The sequence below is a fragment of the Cynocephalus volans genome, chromosome 16 (genome assembly GCF_027409185.1).
Source record: "Cynocephalus volans isolate mCynVol1 chromosome 16, mCynVol1.pri, whole genome shotgun sequence".
NCBI lineage: Eukaryota > Metazoa > Chordata > Mammalia > Dermoptera > Cynocephalidae > Cynocephalus > Cynocephalus volans.
The window spans coordinates 16,135,987-16,161,912 of record NC_084475.1 but is presented as its reverse complement, the minus strand read 5'-3'; the positions used below and the strand labels follow the sequence as shown (position 1 = coordinate 16,161,912).

The 25,926-nt window shown below is 57.5% G+C and overlaps 4 protein-coding genes across 20 annotated transcripts in view; 1 reads left to right on the top strand and 3 right to left on the bottom strand.

Annotated features, from left to right (window-relative positions):
• LLGL2 (LLGL scribble cell polarity complex component 2) overlaps positions 1-1,918 on the bottom strand; it is a 37,436-nt gene extending 35,518 nt beyond the window's left edge. The window contains exon 1 of the mRNA XM_063080543.1: positions 1,806-1,918. The gene's annotated coding sequence lies outside the window, so the exon portion shown is untranslated. The remainder of the gene's footprint in view (positions 1-1,805) is intronic.
• Positions 1,919-2,901: 983 nt separating this feature from the next.
• TSEN54 (tRNA splicing endonuclease subunit 54) lies at positions 2,902-10,208 on the bottom strand. 2 transcript variants are annotated; one of them, XM_063081030.1, is made up of 11 exons: positions 10,129-10,208; positions 9,840-10,004; positions 9,692-9,755; positions 9,523-9,606; positions 9,110-9,208; positions 7,657-7,709; positions 5,891-5,992; positions 5,076-5,704; positions 4,336-4,396; positions 3,882-3,998; positions 2,902-3,392 (listed from the first exon to the last, which is right to left on the bottom strand). In XM_063081030.1, the coding sequence occupies exons 1-11, from the start codon at positions 10,182-10,184 to the stop codon at positions 3,242-3,244; spliced, it is 1,581 nt and encodes a 526-aa protein (XP_062937100.1). In that variant the 5' UTR covers positions 10,185-10,208; the 3' UTR covers positions 2,902-3,241. The 2 variants fall into 2 exon arrangements, with proteins under 2 accessions (XP_062937100.1, XP_062937101.1); XM_063081031.1 differs by lacking the exon at positions 3,882-3,998.
• Positions 10,209-11,347: 1,139 nt separating this feature from the next.
• On the top strand, positions 11,348-24,834 carry CASKIN2 (CASK interacting protein 2). Of its 2 annotated transcripts, none has more exons than XM_063081441.1 (19): positions 11,348-11,451; positions 12,914-13,118; positions 16,991-17,042; positions 17,554-17,651; positions 18,076-18,221; positions 18,319-18,414; positions 18,494-18,624; positions 18,801-18,909; positions 19,277-19,385; positions 19,553-19,647; positions 20,102-20,363; positions 20,472-20,593; positions 20,680-20,740; positions 20,854-20,945; positions 21,103-21,315; positions 21,427-21,565; positions 21,708-23,183; positions 23,279-23,501; positions 23,895-24,834. In XM_063081441.1, exons 2-19 carry the CDS (start codon positions 13,025-13,027, stop codon positions 23,983-23,985), a joined length of 3,609 nt encoding a protein of 1,202 aa, XP_062937511.1. In that variant the 5' UTR covers positions 11,348-11,451; positions 12,914-13,024; the 3' UTR covers positions 23,986-24,834. The 2 variants fall into 2 exon arrangements, with proteins under 2 accessions (XP_062937511.1, XP_062937510.1); XM_063081440.1 differs by having other exon boundaries at positions 12,629-13,118.
• Positions 24,723-25,926, bottom strand: part of TMEM94 (transmembrane protein 94) — a 49,254-nt gene continuing 48,050 nt past the window's right edge. For 12 of the 15 annotated variants that reach the window (XM_063081432.1, XM_063081439.1, XM_063081425.1 and 9 more), the window contains one exon: positions 24,724-25,864. In XM_063081432.1, the coding sequence (XP_062937502.1) occupies positions 25,792-25,864 (73 nt within the window). In that variant the 3' untranslated portion in view covers positions 24,724-25,791. Of the gene's footprint in view, positions 25,865-25,926 lie in introns of all 15 variants that reach the window. The other 3 variants (XM_063081426.1, XM_063081437.1, XM_063081438.1) reach the window with 2 other exon arrangements.

Below are 25,926 nucleotides of genomic sequence, written 5' to 3'. Positions count from 1 at the left end.
CTAAAATGTTTCATTTTTCCAACCATGGGCTCCTATTACCTTTCCTATTTTTTAAATGGACAGGGGTCACCTGTGATTATGGGCCTTTTTGGCTTTTAATGCTGCGTATTAAAAAAGTTACTAAATTTATTTTTATTTATTTATTTTTTTAAGATGACCAGTAAGGGGATCTTAACCCTTGGCTTAGTGTTGTCAGAACCACACTCACCCAGTGAGCTAACTAGCCATCCCTACATAGGATCTGAACCCTTGGCCTTGGTGTTATCAGCACCGCACTCACCCGAGTGAGCCACGGGCTGGCCCCCAAAATGTTATTATTTTTTTTTTTTAAAAGATGACCGGTAAGGGGATCTTAACCCTTGACTTGGTGTTGTCAGCACCACGCTCAGCCAGTGAGCGAACCGGCCATCCGTATATGGGATCCGAACCCGAGGCCTTGGTGTTCTCAGCACCGCACTCTCCCGAGTGAGCCACGGGCCGGCCCCCCAAAATGTTATTTTAATGTAACCAAAATTATATTAATCTGTCACCCAAGGGGAGATTGCCTCAAGAAAGAGGAAGGATGCAGAATGACCCCAGACCCTAGAAATTCATCCAGTGGTCCCCAGAGAGACTGCCCCAGTCTAACTTTGGAGAAGAGGAGCTAGCTCTGGTCAGAGTCCCAAGAGCTGGGTTTGAGTCCTGACTGCCACAAGGGAGCACTGTAGGCAGATAATTTAAAACCAAATACAAATCCCCTGTCTGTAAAATAAAGAAGTTGAACCATCTCTCCCAAGTTCTCTCCTTGCCGCAGCTCACACAGACCCAGACTGTCTGGAAGTGGCCTCCCCTGGGCTGGCTGAGCTCTCCTCCTGGGTTTCCTTGTCGCTGACACACTCATTTCCCTCCCAGCCCCCATCCCTATCCGGAATCCCCTCTGCAGCCTGACAAGACCCTGAGCTACTTACTAACTCCTACAGAGCGTCCCTTGAGGCCAGGTTAAAGCGGCCTCCATCTGCCCAAGGGAAGGGGCGCTGAGTCGAAGCCCCGCCCACCTCACCCAAAGCTCACCTGTCTCAGGTGAGAGCCTCAAAGGGCCACATCGCAGTCCCCCTGGTTACGGTCAGTTCTCCCCACAGTCAAAGCCCACCCTGTCCACCAACCGTCCCGCCAAGACACTCTTTGGCAAGACAGAATTTCCCACCCTCGCCAAGTCCCACAGCGCAGCCCCCGCCCGTCAGCATGGAAAACAGACTGGGTCTCCGTACCGTCGCCTAAAGGTGTCCAAAGCGGCCCGGGGCGGAGAAAGGCCCCGAGACCGAAGTCCCTCCCGCAGGCTTCCTGCGCCCGGGGATTAGGAGGCACAAAGGGCCAGCAGGGAGGGAGCCCAGATGGCAGGGCTAAGCCGCCGAGGTGACGCGCTCGCGGACAGGGGTCACGGGAGAACGCGTCGCCAGCCTTCCCCGCCAGGCGCCTTGCACGTGGGCCCGGGGACTCCGTTTCCACCTGCGGTGCCCCCCGCGCCCAGCCGGACCGGGCACCTGTTCCCCCGCTCTCAGACGCCAACACTGCTGTGCAAACCCCAAACCTAAGTTCGGCAATCGCGGGCGGATCAGGCGGAGAGAAGTTCCCAGCGGCACTTTCTACAGGTGTCTTCCTCCCCGGACGAGCCAAGCGACGGGGACAAGGGCGAGGCGGGCGGACCTGGACGCAGCCCTCTCCGCCCCGGCAGCTCAGGGGTCTCGGCCTGCCCCGCCTCCCCGCCCCGAGCGGCGGGCGCCCCAAAGGGGCGGGCCCGGCTAGGTGGGTCCCAGCCCGCGCCGCACCTGGAACCCTGGGCGGGCCGCACCCGCGGCCTCGGCGTCCCTGGGCCCCCGCCGCCGGCTCTGCTCGTTCCGCCGCGCCGGGCCGCTGGCTGCTGGGCGGCCGTCCCCTTCCTGCTCACCTCCGGCGCGGCGGGCGGGGCGGAGCCGCGGCTATTTACATAAAGGGCGAGCCGCGGGCCGCCGAACCGCGAGCACCGCCCCGCCCCGCCCCCCGCCGCAGCCGGGCGCCCTCGGGGGCGGGGCCGCGCTCCGGCCAATCCGCGGCTCCGGGGAACTCGGGGGCGGGGCCGCGACGGGCGTGGATATGCACCGGGCGCTGCGGGCCCGCCCCGGCCTCACCTGAACGCACCTGGCCGCAGGGCGGCGCGCCGCGCCCAGTGTCCCGCCGCCTCTCGGAGAAGGAAATAGTTCCCGGAACCCAGGCCGACGCCAGAGGAGAGCCGTCCCTCCCACAACTCGCCCCCAGCTGCCGAGAGGGGGGCAGATCCGGCGGACTCCTACGGAGATCGCTCAGCGCTGAGCTCAGAGAGTGACCGGCGACACAGGGCCAAGTTTCGGAGCCCAAGAGTGGATGGTAGAGGACGAGGGCGTCCCGATAAGGCGCCTTCCCCCGGGGCGGGCCCCACCTCTTCCACGTCTACTGCGGAGGCAGGCAGCGGCCAGAGGCCCCAGGGGACAGCAACAGCGGCTGGAGTTTTTAGCACAGGCGAGGGAGGGGGGTGGAGTGAGCGGAAGGGGCGCAGAGGCCTGGGGCATCAACTGCGCGCTCCCCCGCACAGCTGCTGGTGGCCCTCGGAGTAACTGGGGTTCATGTCACACTGACATGGCTCCTCTTGGCCACGCTTCTACCTCGACCCGGCTGTGCTCAAGGGAGGAACTATGGAAAGTTGGCGTCCCTTCCTCGGAGTCCCCTTCAGGAGTCTGCGCCTAACCATCCCCTCCGGCCCAGGCCCCAGGAAAGTTTCAAGGTCGTGTTCCTGCCCTCCCGCGGGCTTCCCTCACTCTTAGGTCCCTGTCAGTGGGAAAGCAGAGGTTGGGGTGGGGGGGGGTCTGGTATATCCAGCCACAGCAGGAAAGAGATCTATTTTTAATGGCTTTGGCTTTATGGCACGAAGCAGGCACCCTCTCGTTAAAGGCACAGAGTCCTCTCTTCTGCCCCACCTCCTGGGTTTCTGAAATCTAGACCTGAGTTCCAAGCGGGGGGGTCACTGCAAGGCAGCAATTTCAGGCCTGGGGCTTGGAAGTGCAGCAGCAGCCAGATAAGGTGGAGGAGGCACGGTTTCACTCTCTTGCAAGTATCAGACACCCAGAGCCAAGGCCCAGACTGGGCTCTGCAGCTACAGCCAGAGTCTGGGTACAGGAGGCAGATGAGGCGGTTTTGAGAATAGACAGTCCGATCCTCCAGAGCAGGTTCCAGCTCCTGCAGAGCTGTGTGGTCAGTGCTGCAGATCCCTGGGCAGCATAAAGTCCCTGAAGCTGTAGAAGGAGATGTCACCGTGATCCACCAGGGCAAATATCAGAGGGACATCCCCACTCTGGTAGGACAACTGCTTCAGGCTGCAGAGGTCTGGGACAGGCTCATCAAATCTGCAAGGATAAAGGTTAGACTGAGACCTGGCCATAGCCTACTCATAAGCTTTGAGACTCCAGCCCCTCTGAAGCTCCCAGGGAAGGAAGATTATAGGACAGGAGTTAGGTGTGCAAGAATTCTGTTCCCTGGGCTCTGTCTGCAAACTCCATGGCTCTGATGAGTTCTAGGAGAGCCCCAGAGCCTTGGTTGGGTAGGGGGCTAGGAAAAGCAAGGTTTTCACCTCTCTGAGCTTGTAAACCCCTCCAATCTATATCTCCTTTGCTAGTGAGCCCAGGGCTAAAGTGGCATAGGGAAGAGACTACCTAAAAATGCCAGTTAAGGGTTAGGAAGCTTGGGTTCCCATAGCACTAACTGGCTGTGTGGCCTCGTGTAGGTCACTTAACCTCTCTGGATGTTAGGTTCCTCTCAGGGATTGGCATACTGGCCAGAAGTGTGGAGAAAGAGAACTGGCAGCAGCCTGGGGGCAGTGCTCCCTCATCTCGTACCCACTAATGCACATCCGGGCATAGGGTTTGCCAGGGTTATTCTTTCGGAACGTGGCCACAGCGTCAGCCTGGTAAACATCAAAGCTGATCTCCAAGCTCCCAGGCTTCTCCAGCAGCCTAAGGATAGAGTGAGAAACCTTAGGACACGGACTCCCCTCCCTGACCTTTCCTTCCCATCCCACCTCTTCCCTCCGCCAGTTCTAAGCAGCAGCCTCATCCAGGGAAACTGAGGTTGTGAGGGAGAGGGGCTCTGAACCTCTGGGATAAACCTACCTATCACTTTTCCCTCTCCCCTAGACACATGAACATTAGCTGTCGTGCAGAGCTAGGCATGTGGGTAGGGGGTCCCTGGAATGATCCTCTAGCTCATGCCCAACTTCAGCAGCCAAATCCCAGGAGCCAACTCCTGCTGGCAGTCACAGTATGTAGAGTCAGGCACTGCTTGGAAACTTACCGGGCACCTCCATCTGCAAGGTGTGTTGTCTGCAGCACAGAAATATGCTCTAGGACCATAGCTACAAGGACAGTGACAACAAGATATTCAGGAGGGGAATCAACCATCTACGGACCTCCTTAACAGTTCTGAATCTGCCATCTAATTTAGGGTTGCCAGATTTAGCAAAAGTATGTCCATGCAATATCTGGAATATACTTATACTAAAAAATTAGCTGTTGCTTATCTAAAATTCAAGTTTAACTGATTTGGCAACCCTAATCGTTACCTAAAATCTACCATGTTCCCATGAGGATTTTAAGTAAGTAGTTCTGATCTGTTAATACATTTAGCTTAGGCTAAATCTTGCCCTATCGGTTCCCCGTGTTTAAAACTAAGAGCAGACAGTAAGCCGTCCTTTCATTTGGCCAAGATTGCACTTCCTTGTTCCAGCTAACAGGGTTGGGAAAAGAGGGAACCACTGCTAGTTGGTGGCAAAGCCATCACATGCATCTTGTTTATGATTTAAAGGACGTGGTCATAGTTTTCACCGCTGCTTGGGCAATGATTCACTGTCTTTAAATCTTATCACATGGGCCCTTCTGCTGCTGCCCGCAGAACTGACTGTCCTTGGGGGTTCCATGCCACCAGACTGCTCTCTCCTCCCAAATCTCTCTTAAGCCTCAATCAAGTCCTGCTCAATCCATGCCCCTTTCAAATTTTTGTGATTCCTCAGCTGCCAGTGACAGGTGAGGATATACCTGGGGAGTCCATCTGGCTGGGGCTCAGCAAGGGGGTGACGGGCTGGCCCCACAGGTGTGGGGGGAAGCTGTGGCTCTTCTGCAGGTGCCGCCTCTGCAGCAGCTCCTTGTACTCCCGCCAGCTGGAGCAGCGCTGTACCTCGGGGTCTGCATTCACGTCCTCCCGGAAGTAGCAGGCCTCCACCTGTTGCTCCCTTTCCCGTCGGGAGAGCTTCTCCTTCCGCTGGTTCAGCTTCTGGCACCAGGACTCAGCGTCTGTCTCCCGCCCAGCGACATTGGCCGGGAGCAGCTCTGGGGCTGGGGCAAGCAGGAGGGTGTGGCGGCTGTCTGAAGCCATGTTGGGGAAGGAGATCTGCTCAAAGTTCCAGCGTGGCTTCCCAGCCCCCTTGACTCCATTCTCAACTTTGCCACTTTCCCAGCTGCACCCCACTTCCTCCCTTGCCAGGCCAGGGAAGGGTTCCAGGGACCCTGGAAGCTGAAAGTGGCCCACCAGGTCCTTAATGGGGCTTGACTTCTGGGGTTTCTCCTCTGGACATTGGCTGTTCTGGCTGCAGGGAGGTGGGCTGGAGGCTTCCAGGCTCTCAGGTTGCAGGGAGCTCTCCAGGGCCTTAGCTTTCTTATTAATGGACCTGAGGGGCGTGGGAGGAAAAGCAGCACATGTGAGGCACATACGTCCCCTGTGAGCTGAGGACAGTTCCTCTACTGTCTCCCCAAGCCTCTGCAGGAGCCACCCAAGCCCAGTTCTTAAGCCCATGTGTTCTCCAAGGTCCCAGACACGAGGACTCCTGGGGGCTGGCCATGGTGGGAAGCATTACCAAGAGCTGAAGCTCCTCCTCTTCCTCTTGCCATCCCCATCCTCCAGGTGCTGGGCACTGCCATCCAAGTTAAGTTGCCTCTCATAGGGTGACAGGATAGAGCTGTGGGGTGAGAACAGTGGGTGGCTTACAGATCCATCTGCTCAGGATGGTGCTCCTGCTGGGATTGGTGAGGGGCTGGGCTGAGAGGACTAGTCGGTGGGCCAGAATCAGAGCCACACCCAAGGGGAAGGGGCACACGGGTGGGGAGGAGGGCAGCTACAAGGTCCTCATCATGTGCCTCTGCCCAGGCCTCTGGGTTTCACTGGAATTGGGGCTCCTGAACAGTGAGCGATAAATGATTAATGCTGGTGAGAAAAACCAAGAGGAACTAGAAAACTTGGAAAATACAGAAAAATAAAGATGAAAATAAAAACCTTGGATAATCACTGTTAACATTTTTGTTTCTTATACAATAACTAATCTCTCCTTATTTATTTATTTATTTTTGGCAGATGGCCGGTACAGGGATCTGTTATAACACCTTGACCTTGGTGTTATAACACTGCGCTCTAACCAACTGAGCTAAACAGCCAGGCCTTCTCTTTTTTATTTTTTCTTCCTGACAAAAATGGCATTGTACTAACATACTGCTTTGTAATCCCCTTTTTTGCCCACTCAGTAACATATTGTGGACACAGCCTCTTATCGCTACAGGATTCTTCCCTGCCAGGAATTTTTTTATTTTTATTTTTTAAAATTTTGTCTCACTTTAAGTCAAAATCTGCCATGAATTTTTATGGCTCTCAGGCTGCACTGTCCATTACAGGAGCCACTAGCCACAACTGGCTATGTAAGATAAAATTAAATCAATTAAAATTAAAAACCAAGTCCCACAGTTGCACAAGCCACATATATTGGTCATACACATAGGACATTTTCATCACTATAGACCATTCTATTGGACAGAGCTGCCCTAAGGGATAAACTCTAATTTAAGTGAGCATGCCTCCCTCCATGTTGAATTCATACAAGTATACTTGTTTACAAACATACTGACTTTGCAAAGTGCTGGTGTTTTGTCTAAGTTCCCTACTGCATGCAAGCTCTGTGGGGCAGCGATTTTGCTCTGTTGTTCCTTAGCAATAAGCACAGGCCCTGGCTCCCAGTTTAAGTGGTCAATAAATATTGTTGAATGAATGAACATTCTCACGGGTGAATCTCTGCACGTATCCATGATTATTTCCTCAGGATAGATTCCACTTTTAGGAAATAAAAGTTGTGACTGTTTTAGCACTTTCGTGACACACTGTGTAACTGCAAAGCTGTACCAGTTTCCACCCTGAGTTGGAAGGTCTTTGCAGCTCTTAGCAATGCAGGATCACTAAGGTAATAAAGGACAGAACATCTGACGTAGTATGAAAAATGTGAAAACCTACTCATCTGTAAATTCCTCACTTAGTCTTTCATGCACTCAACAAATCTGTATGCACACCTACTAAGTGCCAGGTACTGTTCCAGGACTGCATCTCAGTGCTCACAGTGAGCTGTAGGTGCTTAACCATTATCTGAAGATGGCTCTCAATGGGATAACCCAGGATAAAGTGTAATGACCTGTGTTTGTCCCAACATGCCTCTCTCCTGAACACTTCCAGTGAAGCACCCCAGTCAGTGTCCAGGGAGCTGCAGCTCCAGCCAACGATAAGGAGAGGCCACTTTCCACGTGGGGCTAGTCAGCCAGGTCCTAGGACTAGATTGAGTAGGAGGGAAAAAGGATAGGGATTTACCATGGTTGGAATCGTCGAACCACATAGCCCAGTCTCTTCAGGTGGCTAAAGACCTCAAAAGAAAAAAAATAATAATAAAATAAAGCTCAGAAGTCCACTCTTAAAAAGGCCAAACAGTTTCTCCAGACACAAGTTACTACCTACTCCCCTCTCTTCCCCTTCTTGTACAACCTGACTCCAAACCCTGGGACTGGCTGGATCATGCTCCATTATAAACATGATCCCCCAGGTAAGGGCTCAGTCTTCGAATTCCTGTCTTCTTGTTTATCTTACTAAGGGCATAAAACACATTTAGCAATTTCTTGGTTAAATGCAAATCCCAAAAAGCTGAAAGTGATGGACACAGAAAAAAACTATGCCCTAGAATATTTTGATATGAAAGTTGACAAGAATGGAGCTTCTGACTACAATTTGGACAAAAAGATGCCAAAGGTAGTGGATATGTCTCTACCACCACCCCTTCACAGACATGAGCGGGAATAGTCTCGGAATAGTCTGTGGTAAAGAGCCACATTTTCATTCTTGTGTCACAAGGACATATCTAGGAATGTGCCCATCTTGTTTGATCTCTCAGCAGTCTTCCACAGAGCTAACCACTTCATCCATGAAAGAAAGACCTTCTCTTGGCTTCTGTGATGCCACTTCTGGTTTTAATCCTGCATCTCCAGATGCTCCCCCATCTGGTTCTGGCTCTTATCTTCTCCCTAACCTCCTCACATTGGAAAATCCCAGGTCTCAGACTCAGCCCTCTAATCTGGCCACACTCCCATATATCCCTGTGGCTTAAATACCATCCAAGTGCTCATGATGTTCATGTTTGTGTTTCTAACCTTGACCTCTTCCCATACTTTAGGCTCGGGAACACAATTGTCTGCTTGACGTTTTCACTTGGATGTCCAGAAACCTCCTCAAAATTAATCTTTCCAAAATAGAGGTCTTTTAACTGGTCTTGTCCTCCCAAATATGCTCATCTGTCAGTCTTCCCAATCAGGAAATAATACCACTGTTCATCCAATTGCTCATGCCCAAATCATGGGAATAAGCCTTGATTCTTCTCTTTCCCTAACCCTGACATCCAATCCACTGGCAGAGTCTTACCATTTTCTCCCCCAAATATTTCTGAGATTCATCCATTTATTTTTACTCACTGCAACCCCACCCCACTCTCAACTGAGGCTAAGTCCCTATCTTCTCTCACCTGAAGGAATGTCGCAGTCTCTATTGTTTCTCCTCCCCCACTTTATTTTCTTTTAGCACTCAGCTCTCTATAAAGTCAACAGTTCATCTGCTTGCTTACTTATCCATTATCCAATTGCCACCACTTGACAGCACAACCCTTCTCTGTCTTGTAGCCCCAGTATGTGATTGTGCCCGGCACCTTGCAGGTGCTTGTCAATACTCATTGATTCAGTGGATAGGTGGCTGTTCTTGGGGGGAGGAGGGTGGCAGATACCTGGTACTGTAGGAAAGTCATGGTGTCCTCGGTCAGCAGCAGCTGGTAGGCTTCCTGGATAGACAGCGGTAGGTCTTGGTGGAAGAGCTGGATAGAACCCTAGAAGTGGGGCCAACAGTTCAGCTTGTGGGGCCTCCCCGCAGTGCCACAGCCAAATGGGGCAACTTCCCCGCTCTGATATCCACCCCACTCCCAGCATCACAGCAAGAATATGGCCAACCAAAAAAGTGGGGGCAGCACCACTAATTTGTACTAAAATCCCTGCTCCCTGCATGGTATTCTTGTCTCCTGCTCTAGAAGTCCGGTTATAAGTTTTCTTAAATCTCGATGGTGATGCTTTTTCTCCAATAAGAACGTGTCCTTCCCATTCCTTGGTCACAACCCCTTCCACAGCCTCCCGGGGCCCCACTCACACACTCCATCAGATATAAGGCCTCTTCGGGGTGAAGCCGCTGCCGGCCCTGCTCTGAGAAGCCCATGGTCTGCCAGAATTTACCCTGTGTGGGGCCCAGAGCAAGTGTCAAAAGCAGCTTGGAGGGCAGAGACGGGACCGGTCCTCTGTCCCTGAGCCCCGCCGCTCACCGCAGGAGACTTCAACTCCACAAAGCCCTCTTCTGGTCTCCACTCAGCGGCCACCAGGCTGCCCCTGGCGAAGAGCGGGGAGGGGTACGTCTCGGTGAACCCAGAAAGTCTAGGTCCGTCCCCTCCGCCCCCGGCCCTCCCCTCTCACAGGCGCTCCACGCGCTCCTCGGCCAGCAGCTGCCAGAGCTCCTCACGGCAGAGGCGCAGACGCTCGGCCTGGGCCACGGAGCCGTCGGGGAGGAAGTCTTTGGGGCCATGCGACCGCTGGGGCAGCTTCTGGGACCGCGAGCGGGCGGCGAGGAGCTCCCGGGCGCTGGGAGAGAAGGCGACGCGGGGTCAGCGCCATGCATCGAGGCCAACCCACCCGGTCCCGAATCCCCATCTCCCTCCCCCAGCTTACCCCGCACCTCCCACGCCGCCCCCGGCTCACGCCGCACCTGAGGGAGCGCCCCGCAGGAACCTCCACCGCCGCGGGCTGGGATTCGGGCTCCATCCGGCCGCCGTCTGCGGCTGCGCGCGCGCCCCGCCCACGCCCCGCCCACCTCCGGAGCTCCGCGCGGTCCTAGCGCCTGCGGATTCGACCTGAGCTCTTGGAGTCCTCTGATCAACCCACCGGCTTCCCGCCTTTCTGGCCGTCCCGGGTCCTAGCGCCTACTAGCAAACGGGTGCCTTGACTCCGGGGCGTGGAGGCTGAGTTTAGCTTGCAGGTTTCTGGATGTGTAGGAGCTTCCCTCCCCTGTCCCCAGTCCTTCTCTGGGCTCCTCTCTAGTAAAACCCGAAGGACCGGCGTCTGGGACTGTCGTATGAAGAGTCAAATGTGTGACGCTTCCCTCCGCAGCCAAGGGCTGCTTAGTCCCCACCATCCGGGCTGGGCAAAGAGGGATGAAGCGTTCAGAGAAGAGAGAGTGATGGGTTCCCGAATCCCAGCTTTGCAAACTGAAGGCCACCAGGGGCTGTCAGGAACGGCCCAGGGAGCTTCGGAGTTCCTTCAGGGTCTTTCGTCGCGTCCCTTCCGAGGGGCTCCGAAGGAGGTTTTCGAGGGCCGGGGGTGGGGGGAGCTGTCCAGCCCACGATGGTGCTGAAGCACCACCCCAGCCCTCCATTAGCACCTCCTCGAGGCTGGGGTCCCCGTCGCCGTCACCGTGGGCCGCTCCGACACTGCCCGCTAGGTGGCACCATTGCTTTGGCCAGCGGCTGTGGGTCGGCGACTCTGGCCGCGGGCGGAGGTCGCTGCGGGAGTCCCGGGAGGGGCATGGAGTGAAGAGGTAGGGGGTTTCCCAAGTGGGGGTCTCCGGGTCTCGGTTGCTAAACCCCTTCCCATCACGTCTTCTCTCTCACCAGTCACACCCAGGATTCTCACCCTTGGATCTAGACTCTAGAGCCCCAGGTCGTCCCGCCTCCACCGCCCGGACCCAGCGGCGCGAACGCCCCCAACCCAGATCCTTTTCACCTGGGCGCATGCGCTGATCCGGCCCGCGCCCTGGGTCGGGACCAGCGCACGTGGGGGCGGGGCCTGGCACGGATGGGGGCGCGGCCGCAGGCTCTGACTGACAGTCCGACTGCGCCGCCGGGACGGTCCCTCAGCTCCCGATCCGGCGGGAGGGAGTGGGGAGGGGCGGGATTTCCTGCGGGAGGCGCTGAGCCGGACTTGGAAAAGGAGGAGAAGGAGAAAGGGGGTTGGGGGACCAGTGGGAGCCGCGGTCCGGAGTGCCAGGGACCGAGCGGGGCCAGCCGGACCCCCGGCGGGGCGGCCGGGACAGGTGAGACTGCGGGGCCTGAGCTGGGGGTCAGCACTGCTGGGGGCGGGCACAAACTAACTTTTCTTGCGGGAACGGCGGGCTCCTCTATCTCTCCGCTCTTTCCCTCCTCCTCGCGCCCCCTTTTTCCGTCCTCCCGCATCTGTCCCTCCGGCGCTTGGCCCTCCTGGTTCCTCCTGCCGCTTTGTTCCTGGGTTGGCCGAGGCAGGGCTGGGCTGGGGGTTGCGCGGCGCTGAAGGGGCATTCCGAGGGGCGGGGGAGCCAGCCCGACCCCAGGCGCTGCCAGGGGCGCCCTTCCCCAGTGTCGGCCGCGGGCCTTGAGTGGAGTGCCCTCTGGGTTGGGCTTGGGACGTTTTGGGAGTGAAGGGTTCCCAGCCAAGGCTCCCGGGCCTGCACGGGTCTCATGCCACAAGACTTTGGCAACAAATTGGCCGCCGCTGAGGAACTGACGTAAGCTTTTCGGCGGTGAAGTCGAGGGTCTGGGCTTCAGGTTCAGGCTTGGGGGGCCGAGAGCTGCGTTCCCTAGCACTGCCCCGGCTCTGTCTCTGTTCTCTGCCCAACTGCTCCCCAACCTCACACAAGGGGTGAGTGTGGGTCAGCAACAGGTGCTATAAAGCTTGCCTGTTCATCAGGCAGTTCCCCTTAAGAAGTGGGGAGCCATAAGCTCCCTTCTCCACCCCCTCAATTCATAAAGAGCCCTAGGGCTGGGGCATCCAGCTATTAAAGCCTAGGTAGGGAGGAATCTGAGGGCAGGCGCCTAAAACAGGGAGTGACCCCTGCCTGCCTGCCTGTCCCTGACCCTCCCAGGCCCCACCTCGTGGCCCACCAGTTGTCTGTGGGTGTTGGAGCCTCAGGCTGCGGAGAACAGGCTGCTGGCCTGGCTTGCCCCAGTGTGTCGCGCTGCCAGGGCCCCTCCTGCCCAAGGTTGAGTTGCTGCCAGGTGCCCTGGGGCCCGAGTGACTCAGCCTCCCCCTCCCAGAATGCCACCTCCCCCGTTCACATACTCCTCTCATACATGGTGATTCCCTCCCCTCTTTGAGTGGCTCGCCCCTCTCTTGACTCCGAGGGGCAGCCATGGTGATTTGGGGGCTCCCTGGAAGTCCTGTCCTGTTCATCTTCGGCTCCCTGCTCCTGGGACTCTTGTGTGGGCCAGTCTTCAGAGGCATTACACCTTTTCCAGACCCCTGAGACCTGTCCCCTGCTGTTGCCTGAGGCCGGAGGGAATGCTGGCTGCTCTCTGGGTGGGCATCAGTGCTCCTGAGCCAAGCCAAGAAGATTGGCGTGCCCAGTCCCAGCCCATCCCAGGGCTGTCGGAAGCTGCAAGCTGATAACCATCCAGATTTCCACGCAGCCTCCACCCCCTCAGAGATTGGCTTTCCTGCTCGTGGTGGCAGCTCCTTAAGGGAGAATCCATCAGTGCCTGACAGAGTGCCTACTGCCCGGGACACCAGACGTGCTTCCCCAGGACCAGGAGCCCTCTAAGGGGCTGGGGCATGGCACCCTGACGCCTTTGCTTGGACCAGTTTCCTGCCTCTGCCTTGGACTCCTGAGCACAGAGCCTGGCCTAGGGGCCAGGATGGGTCGTGAACAAGACCTGATCCTTGCCGTCAAGAATGGAGATGTGACTGGTGTGCAGAAACTGGTGGCTAAGGTCAAGGCAGCAAAGACAAGTGAGTACTTGGCAAGATGACCATCCAGCTGAGACCCCTCCCCTGAGTGCTCAGGCCACAGAGAGGGGCTTGGGTAGGGTCACCGTGATCTGCAAACTTGAAGAGGGAAGATTGTCTTATTCTGGGCGAGCAGTGCCTCTGTGTGGGAAAGCCAGAGAGGAAATTGGGTCCCCCTTGCTGTGTGTCCGTAGGCAAGTCACTTAACCTCTCTGGGCCACAGTTTCCTTGCCTGCAAAGTGAGAGGGTTGAAGAACATTCATTCAAATTTTTATTGAGTGCCTATTCTGTGCTTGATAGGCTCTGTTCTAAGCACTGGGCCATAGCAGTGAACAAAACAGACCAAATTACTGCCCTTGTGGTGTTGACTTTTAAATGTGTTTTTCAGATGTGTTCTTAGGAGCCCTGGGGTTTCTGGCAGTGGGCTGGGAGAGACTGAATAGTTAGAGCTCCATCCCACCTCCTACCCTGTGCACACACACACACTTCAACCAGACCATCCCCTTCATGGGGATCCTTTAAAAAGAGAGTTCTACTGCTTAAAAAATTTTTTTCATCACTGTCTAACCACTTGCTAAAGCCTTTTTACCCCTGACTTATCTGCCCTGGGGGCTCTAGTCCTAACAGGGCTGGATGGATGGGCGACCCCACCTCTGTGGTGAGACCCCCAAGGAGCATAGACCTCTGGGCTGTCCCAGGAGGCCACTGGACTTGTCCCCTTGAGATTCTAAGCCAGCTGGGGCAGGAGGTGGTTCCTGCCACCAGGCTGGGGCTGGAGGAGGAGTTCCCTGGATGGGAGGTCTCCTCTGGAGTGCTGGGGCTATCGCTCCAAGACACACCTTGGTTCTGTACACAGGAAGGAGTCCATCAGGCTACCTGAAGGTATCCCCACCCACACCTAGGGCATGGGGTGCCGGCTATACCCACTTGCATACCAGGGCGGGAGACACAGGACTTAGAACTGTGGGGGGTGATCTCTGTGCCCTGGGGAAATAGATACAAGGTGAATGGAGGGAAGGTGCTAAGGAGGTCCCAGGGGAGGGCCCTGAGGCCCAAGAGTGGGAGCCACTCCCCCTCACCTCAGTGTTGTTTTTGGCAACTTGCCCAGTGGGGCCCTGGTCAGCCGCGGCTGGCCTCAGAGTCCTGGGGCCTCAAAGTGAGGCCCTCAGGAGGGAAAGCTGGAGGGGTCTGGAGGCTGGTGGCGGGAACCTTGCATCCGAATAGGTTCTGAGTAGGTCCCCTGTGCCCAGTGGGAAACATCTGCAGGAGATGAGGTCCCTTCCCTCAGCCCCAAAGGGGAGAATTCACCCTGCAGGTGAATTGATGCACAGGCACAGGGTGACAGGGGTCTGGGACTCCTTGTGAGGTCCCGGTTCTGTGCCTCCCCTCCCAGTCCTCTGTGAGCTCGCAAGGTGACATTTGCAAACCTTACAGTTTGTGAAATGAAGTCCCCTCACTTCCCTGTGAGATAGGCATTTCTATATCCAATTTACAGATAAGGAAAGTGGCAGACAGAGAGAGATGGTGACTTGCCCAAGGTGATACAGGCATTATGTGATAGATCTGAGGCAAAGCTGTGCCCTCTCCTGTGCTTTCATGCTCAGTTGCCCATCAGGATTACCTAGAGATGGTTCTAGAAGTGCAGGCTCCCTAGACTGTCCCCCAAAGTAGAATCATCACAAAGGGACTGAGACTCTGCAAATTAGAAACTTCTCCAAGGATTCTAATGCAGTTCTCAGAAGTGGTGCTGGGAACTTCTGCTTTATACCACAGAGAGGCAAGGAAACTGCCAGAAGAGAGATGTCAGGGCTCCCCTATTTCCTTCTTGGGGGGCTGGCTGGAGCTTTCTGGCTATCCAGAGAGAGTAGGAGGGAGGTGCCCCCTCAGCCCCATTTATCTGATATCTAGCTGGCATTCCCACCCCCACCCAGGTCCACTTCAGGGAGCAGGTGGCTGGGAGGAAAGGGGTGCAGTCCCTCCTCTTCCGCCTCCCCCACTCCCTTTTCTGAGAGGTTTCCCTCTTTGGCCAGAGGAAATGGAGTGGGCTGGGGTGGCCAGCTGAGCTCACATCCTCTGCCTGAGCCTAAATCAGGAGCGACCCTTCCACCCCCAGAGCCAGGCAGGGGAAGAAGGTTGTGCCACAGCGGAAGTTCCTGGAGCCACTGCCAGGAACCAGGACTCTCTGCCCTCCCGCCAAGGTCCCCAGCCCTGTCACTCTGGTCCTCTCCCCAACCGCCTTTCCGGCCATTGTTCTGGAAAGAACAGAGCCACCCAGCCTAGCCCTGCCCCTGTTCCTGTCCCTCCTGTCACATTGTCCTGCCCCTCCCCGGAAGGGCTGCATCCCACCACCAAGCTGCCCCATCCCAAACTGTCCGGGCTGGCAGGCAGGTCGAAGGGTGGCCAGGTGAAGGACTTTCTGGTCTCTTCCCAGCTGACCTTGTCTTCACCTAGACTCAGAGAGGTGCTGTGTCTAGCCAAGGTCATACAGCCAGTGAGGCAGATGAGCCTTTGAAACATGGACTTTCTGTTTCTAGAGCCCCTGTTCTTTGCACTGCCCCAAATGGTTTTATGTGACAAGGACTTTCAAAGGGGGCTAGAGGAAAACTGGGAGGTCCGTGTTTTTTCCCATTGACCCCCACCTCTTCAGCTCTTCTGTCCTTCCTTGGCTCTGTATTTACCCTTTTGGCATAGCGTCCTTTAGCTCAGCTCTAAATCCCTTCTCATCTCATGCTCCCCACTGCAGGGTTGGTCCCTCCCTATTGGAATGAGGCCCTGTCTTGCCCAGGCTGCTGGGGTATTCAGGGGCCCACCAGGGCCTGGGGGGCAGGCCTGGGCCAGCATGCTTGGCACCCTGCCCAGCCTGGGTTGAGCCAGGCCCCCTCCTTCCCAGCAGGGGTGGGTTCCAGCAGGGGGCAGGGGCCACCAGTGACAGGCTTTTCTCTTCTCCTCCCCAACGTTTCAAGGACTACCCCCACCTGTGCCCTGGCTCATGCAGGGAGCACACCTGCATGAACCCTGTACCTGAGAGGAGGTGCCCCTAGCCCCTGCCCAGGGCATGGACATTTCAGCTGAGACCCTGTAGGTGCAGAGTCAGCAGTTACTCTCCAGGCAAGCTGAGAAACCACCAAGATCTAGGGGACAGTGGGGGGTGACATAGTGACAGTAATGGCCAACATGTAAGGAGTACTATATGGTGATAGCTCTCATCTTCTGCATGCTGACAAGGGTCTGGCCTGAATTCACAACTCCATGATCAACCCGTTTTACAGATGTGGACACTGAGCCTGAGAGGTTAAATGACTTGCCCAAGACCACATAGCTAGCACCTGGCAGAGCTGGGACTAGGAATAGGTCTGTCTGATGCCACCTTCCACAGCATGTCCCATTCTGGGATGCCCCAGGGCTGGGCATCATGGTCCTTGAGTCCAGCCCTGGCATCTCCTGCTCTTTGACAGCTAGTGCCCCTTTTCTTTCTCTCCCCCCCAACACCCCGCGGCCCAATGGGACTCACTCCCTGGGCCGTTCAGGCAGGAATGCTAACCATGCGCTCCGTGGGCCTGTCCACTGAAGGCACATCATGCCAGTCTCCCCCGCCCCACCCCCTATAGCTCTATAAACAAGCTGGGCTGGGGCCTGGGGAAGCCAGGCCACTGCTGCAGTGACTCCCTACTCTTGGTGCCCTCAAGCTGATGGGCCAGCGGGCCAGGGTGGGGAGCCATTGGAACAGGACGAGTAAAGGGCCATGGGGCAGGTACTTTTCTGCACACCAAAAGGTCAGCTGGGCTTTGAGAGGCAGTGGGGAGGGAGTGCTTGGTGAGGTGCTGGGGAGGGCACATTGTTTGATCTGCCCTGATGCCCCCTGCCCTGACCACCAGAGCTCCTCGGCTCCACAAAGAGGCTCAACGTCAACTACCAGGATGCTGACGGGTGAGTGTGACCCCCCAGCCCTCATGAGAGCCACTGGGTGGGGGTGAGTAGAGTCCTGGGGGAGGGGTGAGAAGACCTCTGGGGCCTAGACCAGAGTCCCTTGCTCTGAAACATGGCCCTTGAAGTGTATTTGCTGAGAACTCTGGGTCCTGCCTGTGGAGTTAGCCCTGAGCAAGAGGGGCCTCCTTGGATCAGATTCCTGCTGGGCTCCCTTTTCTCCCTGGAGGGTAGGAACCCTCGGGCTCCTGCTCCCATGGCCCCCTCCCCTGGGCTGGCTATGGGGGGGAGGCCAGACAAATAGGCCTCTCAGCCCAAACACTGAGCCCTTTCATGCTACGGCCTGGCTGCCACGGCTCCCACGGCAGGGCTGGTGGGGGGGGGGCGGGGAGAGGAGTCACCCATCCCGCCAGCCCCTAGGATGGGTTTGGGGTGGAAGACCAGGATTTGAGGGTGAGGGCTGCTGGCTGATACCTTCTGAGTTGTGTTCCCCCCCAACCGCCCCCGCCACCAGATTCTCTGCTCTCCACCATGCTGCCTTGGGGGGCAGCCTGGAGCTTATAGCCTTGCTGCTGGAGGCTCAGGCCACTGTTGACATCAAGGACAGCAATGGTGAGACCCCGATGGGCCCCCATCTTGGCAGGCAGGGGCCCAATCCAGACCCTGTGAGCAGAGCTTGCTCCTGTCCCAATGTGGCAGTGCCAATAGCTGTCTGCATAGCTCCTCTGGGTTTGCAAATGGCTCCCCCCTGTGGGGTGATGGGTGGTGCTGATGTCCCGTTGTTCACATGAGGAGGTTGAGACTCAGAGAGGTTACATTGCTGTTCTGGGGTCACCAGATTATCTGTGGTGAGCACAGTGGGACTCTGACTTCAGCCCCATACAGCTGGCCTCTTCCTGACCCAACCCTGTGAAGCCACATCAAATCCGCTCGGGCTGTCTCCCCTCCCAGCTGGGGTGGCTCTGTACTTTTCTCAGTTCCCCCCACCCCCAATACCATCTCAGGACCTCCCCCAGATACCCCTCCCTCCTGCCAGGCATGCGTCCACTGCACTACGCAGCCTGGCAGGGCCGGCTGGAGCCTGTGAGGCTGCTGCTGCGGGCATCTGCGGCTGTCAACGCCGCCTCGCTGGATGGGCAGATCCCTCTGCACCTAGCTGCACAATACGGACACTATGAGGTGGTATGTAAGCCTGCCACAGTGGCATTGGGGCAGGGAGCCAGGGCAGGGGCAGGGTGCCAGGCAGGCCAGGCCTCCTTACTGAGCTCCACCACCCCAGTCAGAAATGCTCCTCCAGCATCAGTCCAACCCGTGCCTGGTCAACAAGGCCAAGAAGACGCCCCTGGATCTTGCCTGTGAGTTTGGGCGGCTCAAGGTGAGGCCTGCAGCCCATGGGGTACTGAGTCCTGGACATCTGTGGGTCTCAGGCTCTAACTGAGTGCTGGGTGCCGCAGGTGACCCAGCTGCTACTGAACAGCCACTTATGTGTGGCGCTACTGGAGGGTGAGGCCAAGGATCCATGTGACCCCAACTACACCACACCCCTGCACTTGGCTGCCAAGAATGGCCACAGAGAAGTTATCAGGTACCCCTGGGGGTTCCCCCCCGCCTCTTGCTCATCCCCTTCCTGTGGGACCTTTGAGGCCCCCTCCGAGCCCCCACCTGCTGTGCTCTCCACCCTTTCTCTTGGTCTCCTAGCCCCCAGCAGTCAGCTTCTTCTCTTGCCCCCATGACCCCTGTGACTTCCTCTGCCCCCCACAGGCAGCTCTTGAGAGCTGGGATTGAGATCAACCGCCAGACCAAGACAGGCACAGCGCTCCATGAGGCCGCGCTGTATGGCAAGACCGAGGTGGTGCGGCTCCTTCTGGAGGTGGGGGCACCCTGCACGTGTGTGTAGAGCCTCAACCCTGTGCTGAGACCAGCTGGGGAGGTGCAGGAGGAAGGGCACTGCCACCAGCGTGGGGTTTTGCATGGGCAGCAGGGAAGAGGCCTAACTTCCTTTTGAACAGTGCCAAGGCCATGTGGCTAGAGAGCAGACTGACCTGGTTCAAACTCCAGGTCTCCCTCTTGCCAGCTGAGTGACTTTGAGCTCATGCTTGACCCAGTCTCTGAGCTTCTGTTTCATCATCTGTAAAATCTGAAAATGATAATAGTACCTACCTTCTGGGTAGTTGTGGGGATTAGGGAGAGATGACAGGCAGAGTGCTTAGTATACGCTCACGTGACTCTGCACCCAGGGGGGCGTGGATGTGAACATCCGGAACACGTACAACCAGACGGCACTGGACATTGTCAATCAGTTCACCACCTCCCAGGCCAGCCGGGAAATCAAGCAGCTACTGCGGGGTGAGTGTGTGGGAGAAGAGCCAACCCAGGGGGTCTAGAGCTGCTCCAGTAGGTATCAGGAAATGGCAGAGGAGCAGATGTCCCTGGGGGAGGCTTGTGAAGGGGACAGGACAGGTAGGAAGATGCCTTAAGGATTCTTAGATGACGCTTGCCCTCCTTTCTCTTAGAGGCCTCGGGGATCCTGAAGGTCCGAGCGCTCAAAGATTTCTGGAACCTCCACGATCCTACTGCTCTCAATGTCCGGGCAGGGGATGTCATCACGGTGAGGGACCCTGTGCAGGCATTCCTTTGAGAATACTTATTTGGGTGCCTACTGTGTTACCAGGCTCTCAGCTAAGGTCTTTACATGCACTCTCGTTTTATTCTGTCCAAATCCAGGGCAGGTAAGTGCTATTATCCTTTCTTATTTTAGAGAGGACAAAATTGAGGCTTAGTGAAATTAAAGTGACTTGCCCTAGGTCAGGCAGCCAGCATGCTGCGGAGCTGGGATTTGAAAACAGGCTTGCTCTGGTGTTCTTATTTGCCTGGAGGCACGTGGCAGATTGGGCTGGAAGCTGGCAACAGGGGCAGAACTTGAGCCAACTCGGGCATCAGTGGCCAGCTCTGTGGGGGTAGGGGAAGAGCTGGACTAGGGCTGTTGCACTCTGGTGGCAGGGACAGCCATTGCCACTTGCTTGGTTCAGGGATTGATCATTCCCTCCCCCCACCTGCCACAGGTACTCGAGCAGCATCCCGATGGTCGCTGGAAGGGCCACATCCATGAGAGCCAAAGGGGCACAGACCGTGTGGGGTACTTCCCCCCGGGTATTGTAGAGGTGGTCAGCAAGCGTGTGGGCATCCCCCTGCCTCGCCTCCCCTCTGTACCCACCCCCCTGCGCCCAGGCTTCTCCCGGACACCACAGCCTCCTGCTGATGATCCCCTGCACCCTCTTACGTATGGCCAGCTTCCTCGGGTGGGCCTCAGCCCAGACAGTCCAGGTACCTCCTCCCAGAGGGCAGAGGTATGGGTGTCTGGCTTTGGCAAGCTGCCAGTCAGTTGTTGGTAGTGCCACCTGGGGCTCTGACCCGTGCCTCTGCCCCCTGCAGCAGGTGACAGGAATAGTGTGGGCAGCGAGGGCAGTGTGGGCAGCATCCGCAGCGCCGGAAGCGGGCAGAGTTCTGAGGGCACCAATGGCCACAGCACTAGCCTCCTTATTGAGAATGCCCAGGTAGGAGAGGGGATGCTGGGACCAGGCAGGGCCCACCCCCTGCTGCCAGTATCCTGAATGTGAGTTGGCTCTTTCCCTGTGTGTAGCCCCTGCCCTCTGCTGGAGAGGACCAAGTGCTTCCGGGACTGCACCCCCCGTCCCTGGCAGGTAGGAAGGGTAAATGGGACCTGGGTGGGCTAGGAGAGGCGCAGGTTGGGAGATGGAAAGCATGGCACCCCTTCCCCCGCCACCTCTGATTCCGTTTCTCTCCCTCCTTGAAGACAACCTAAGCCACCACCCTCTGGCCAACTACCGTTCTGGGGAGCAGATCTTCACCCAAGATGTGAGGCCAGAACAGCTGCTGGAGGGGAAGGTGTGATGTCCACTGGGGGATGGGAGGGCCTTAGTGTGGACCTAAGTCCCACTCAGGCCAGGCCCCTGGGGGAGGCTGGAGCGACGTGCTGGGCTATGGCCTTGGCCCCTCAGCAAGCTCAGCCTCCTGCTAATTGCGCCCCTTTCTCACTCTGCAGGATGCACAGGCCATTCATAACTGGCTGAGTGAATTCCAGCTTGAAGGCTACACTGCACACTTTCTGCAGGCTGGCTATGACGTGCCAACCATCAGTCGCATGACACCTGAGGACCTGACGGCCATCGGGGTGACCAAGCCTGGGCATAGGAAGAAGATCGCCTCAGAGATCGCCCAGCTCAGTATCACTGAGTGGCTGCCTAACTACATCCCTGTGAGTGAGTGGCTGGGGTGGTGGGCACAGGCTTTTTGCCCTTGGCTGTGGCTCTGTGGTGCCTTTTCCTTTCTGGCTGGGGAGCCAGTTTGGACGATGGCGCTCTTCTAGACGGACTTGCTTGAGTGGCTGTGTGCGCTGGGGCTGCCGCAGTACCACAAGCAGCTGGTGAGCAGTGGCTACGACTCCATGGGGCTGGTGGCTGACCTTACCTGGGAGGAGCTGCAGGAGATCGGCGTCAACAAGCTCGGTGAGGACTGCTCTGAGGTCTTCTGGCTGCACCCCCTTTGCCTCCAGCGGTCTCCAAGAGAAGAGGGAATGGGGTCTGGGGATGACCAGGGTGGCCCTTCCCAGCCCCAGCTAATCTTGCCGCTTCTATCCACCCCTCTCAGGGCATCAGAAGAAGCTTATGCTGGGAGTGAAGCGGCTGACAGAGCTTCGGCGAGGCCTGCTGCAGGGAGAGGCCCTAGGTGAAGGCGGACACCAGCTGGCCAGGGGTCCGGAGCTGATGGCCATCGAGGGGCTGGAGAATGGGGAGGGTCCGGCTGTGGCCGGCCCACGTCTCCTCACCTTTCAAGGCAGTGAGCTGAGCCCAGAGCTTCAGGCAGCCATGGCAGGGGGTGGCCCTGAGCCACTGCCCTTACCCCCCGCCCGCTCCCCTAGCCAGGAGAGCATTGGAGCACGCTCTCGGGGGTCCGGTCACTCCCAGGAACAGCCTGCCCCCCAGCCCAGTGGTGGAGACCCCAGCATCCCACAGGAGAGGAACCTTCCAGAGGGCACTGAGCGGCCCCCTAAGCTTTGTTCCCCACTTCCTAGCCAAGGACCCCCCTCTTATGTTTTTATGTACCCCCAGGCCTCACCCTCCAGCCCGGCCCCGGGGCCACCTCCTGGTGCACCCCGAGCCTTCTCCTACTTGGCCGGCCCCCCTACCACTCCTCCAGACCCTCCTCGGCCCAAGCGCCGCTCCCACAGCCTGAGCCGCCCCGGCCCAGCAGAGGGAGATGCTGAAGGGGAGGCCGACGGGCCAGTGGGCAGTGCCTTGGGCAGCTACGCCACCCTGACTCGGCGACCAGGACGCAGTGCCCTCGCCCGCACCAGTCCTAGCCTGACCCCAACTCGAGGGGCTCCCCGCAGCCAGTCCTTCGCCCTTCGGGCCCGACGCAAAGGTCCCCCACCCCCACCCCCCAAGCGCCTCAGCTCAGTCTCTGGACCCACTCCAGAGCCGCCATCACTCGATGGAAGTCCAAGGCCCAAGGAGGGGGCCGCAGGGCCCCGAAGGCGAACACTGAGTGAACCAACGGGCCCCTCAGAGCCCTCTGGCCCGCCTATCCCAGCTGGCCCTGCGTCGGACACAGAGGAGGAGGAGCCAGTCCCTGAGGGGACACCCCCATCTCGGGGCAGCTCAGGAGAAGGGTTGCCATTTGCCGAGGAGGGGAACCTGACAATCAAACAGCGGCCAAAGCCAGCTGGCCCCCCACCCCGAGAGACGCCTGCGTCCCCTGGCCTCGATTTCAACCTCACAGAGTCAGACACTGTTAAGCGGAGGCCCAAATGTCGGGAGAGAGAGCCGCTGCAGACGGCACTGCAGGCCTTTGGAGTGGCCAGCACCGCACCTGGCCCCTCTGCCCCGCTGCCCTCCCAGACCCCCAGCGAGTCCCTCTCCTCGGCTTCTCCCAGCCCTCCCCAACCCGAGCTTAGCAGCCTTCCAACTCAAGGAGCTCCAGCCCCTCTTCCTCCCAGCCCCATAATGCGGGCTCCCATACCCCCCTGTCCTGGGCCAGGTCTGGAAAACTCAGCAGGCAGTCGGCGGAATGGAGAGACAGAGCCCCCAGCTGCCCCTGCTGCCCTCATCAAGGTGCCTGGAGCAGGTATGAGGCAAGCAGAGGCCTGTGGGGAGAGGGCACTGTTTGCAGGGTTATGTCCAGCCCCACCAAGTCACAAGCCAACCTTTTTCTGTCTGCAGGTACAGCCCCTAAGCCTGTGTCTGTGGCCTGTACCCAGCTGGCATTTTCTGGTCCTAAGCTGGCTCCCAGGCTTGGCCCCCGCCCGGTGCCCCCTCCAAGACCTGAGAGCACTGGGGCTGCAGGCTCAGGTCAGGCCCAGCAGAGACTGGAGCAGACCAGCTCGTCCCTGGCAGCTGCACTGAGGGCTGCAGAGAAGAGCATTGGCGCTGAGGAGCGAGAGGGGTGAGGGGTGCTGGGGGGAGGGGGAGAGAAGGCTGGGTTGAGGAACAGCCCCTTCTGCATCTTCTTCCCAAGGGTCCTGAGAATGTTGCAGGCAGAGCCTTGGGCTGGGGAGGCCATTAATGGGTTAAGAGGACCCCCAATTTGACCTTCAGGGAATCCTGGTGACTGTCACTGAGGCATGTGAGCTTTGCAAGTCCTTCACCCCCCTGAGCCTCAGTGAGCTCATCTGTAAGGAAGGGATAGTAACTCCTATGGCCTCAGGAGGTGGTGAAAATTAAGAGCTGATGCACACAAAGTGCTTGGCACCAAGCAGTGGCTCGGTGACAGCTCCCTTCCCCTGGGCGGGCGGGACGCAGGCCACTGCCCCTCTGATCAGGTCCTTCCCTGCTGCAGCACCCCCAGCACCTCCACCAAGCACATTCTGGATGACATCAGCACCATGTTCGATGCTCTGGCTGACCAGCTGGATGCCATGCTGGACTGAGCTGGCCCTCCAGCCACGCCCACCGTGACCTGCAGCGCCCACTGCCTCTGCCCTAATATGGAAGAAGCCCCTCCCTGCCAGGGACAGGCACTCCAGCAGGGCCCCTTCCTGCTGCTTTGAGCTAGCAGCTGTCTGCACAGCAGCTCTAGTGGGGCAGCCCCCGCAGTGGGGCCAAGGGGACTTGTCAAAACCTGACTAGTGAGGGGCCTCTGTGGCATCTCAGCAAAGCCCCCTCCTGGTATGTAACATGACAGCCCTGCCCCCTGGCCAGGAACCCTGGTAAGAAAGAGCTTTTTCCTCAGGAAGGAAGAGGAGATGGCAGGGCTTCTGAGGTGTTCTCTGCACCCCCACAACCCGTGTCTCAAGTCTCTGTGACCAAGGAATGCCTCATGCCCCCCTCTGTGCTGTCCTGGTGCTCTGAGAGGCTGGAGGAGGCAGTGTGTCTGGTTGGGTCCCCTCCCTACAGGTGTACATAGAACGTGTAAATACGCAGCAGGGGCGTGTCCTTGGTGGCAATGGCTGTAACCACACCACCTCCTGTCCCTGCCTTCCCTCACTGTGAGGCAAAGCTGGGATTAACAAATCCCTTCAACAGATCCCAGAAATCCAAACTTTTTCAACTGTAAATGTTGTTTTTTAAGCAGAGAGAAATGCATATATTTTAAATGGAATTTATTCTATCTATTAACTGCCCGAGAGGATGCAGTGGGGGAGGGGCTCCGGACCTCAGCAGGAGCGCCCACTGCCCACCTTGGGGCTGGAAGCCTGACCTGGTCAGCTTGGGCCCCAGCTCTGTAACTATTAACCTCCTCCCACAACTAACACCAATGAAAGTGTCATTCCATGTGATTCTGCTGTGTATTTGGATCTGTGCTGCGGACCTCTGAGCCCAGGGGTCTGCCTGAGCTGGCTCCTGGGCATCTGCCAATATGCAAGGAGGAGGGCCTGGGCCCCCCTCTTTGAGGCTGCCCTCACTCACTGCAGCCTGGGGTGGGCAAGACCCTCCCGTGACTGCCTCATGGACCAGCCAGCCACAGGTTTTTCTTAAGCAATTTATAAGTTTTAATACAAACCAGTCTACATTCATTCCTAAAAGGCTCGTTTCCAGTAAAAAATATACACCAGTAAAAACTTCTCACAGGAGAACTAGGGCAGGGGTTATAGGTGACCTGGGACTGCTTGGGCCAGCTTGAGCGCAGGCACAGGAAGAGGCTCTGGGGCAAGACAGGGCCCCTCTCCATCTTCAGGTCCAAGCAGGACACTTCCCCACAGAGGGAGGGAGGCAGGGGAGAGATTCTCAGGACCACAGCCATGCCCCTGCCCCAGGAAGATGGGATAAGAGGACAGCAAAGAGGAGGCCCCACCCCCTGCCCTCAACAGCCAGCCTGGAGAGGTATCCAGGACTCCACACTGCTGCCAGTGCTCCTCCAGAAAAGGCTGAGGCCCTCGCCCTTGCTTCAAGGCTGTGTGTGGACCCAAGAGGAGAGGGCACTGGCTTAGAGGATCCTGAAGGGGGGCAGCCCACAGGTGAGCGGCTGAGGGCCCCTCAACCAAGTGCCCGAGGTCATACATTCAAGAGTGCCCCTAGTGAGGTCCAGGGAAGAGCCAAGACTGTCCTTGTCACCTCCTTCACAGGAAGCCCGGGGGTCAGGAAGACATCGGTCTGACACTGGGAACTGGGCTTCTTATGCCACAGGGCAAAGGAGCAAACCCTAAAACGTTCGTGACACCAATTCCCCAGACTTGGAAATGGGTCTGGCTTTCACTCCAGGGCCCAGGGCAACAATGGCCACCATGGCCAGTGGCTCAGAAGGGAGAGTTCATACCCAGCTTAGTTTCAAACTGCAGCTTCTGTCGTTTCTGGTAGCGGACCCGAACCCTGGTGGGGCAGGAGATTAAAGTACAGGATGGCATAAGGGATGGGGCAGGACACCAGAGGAA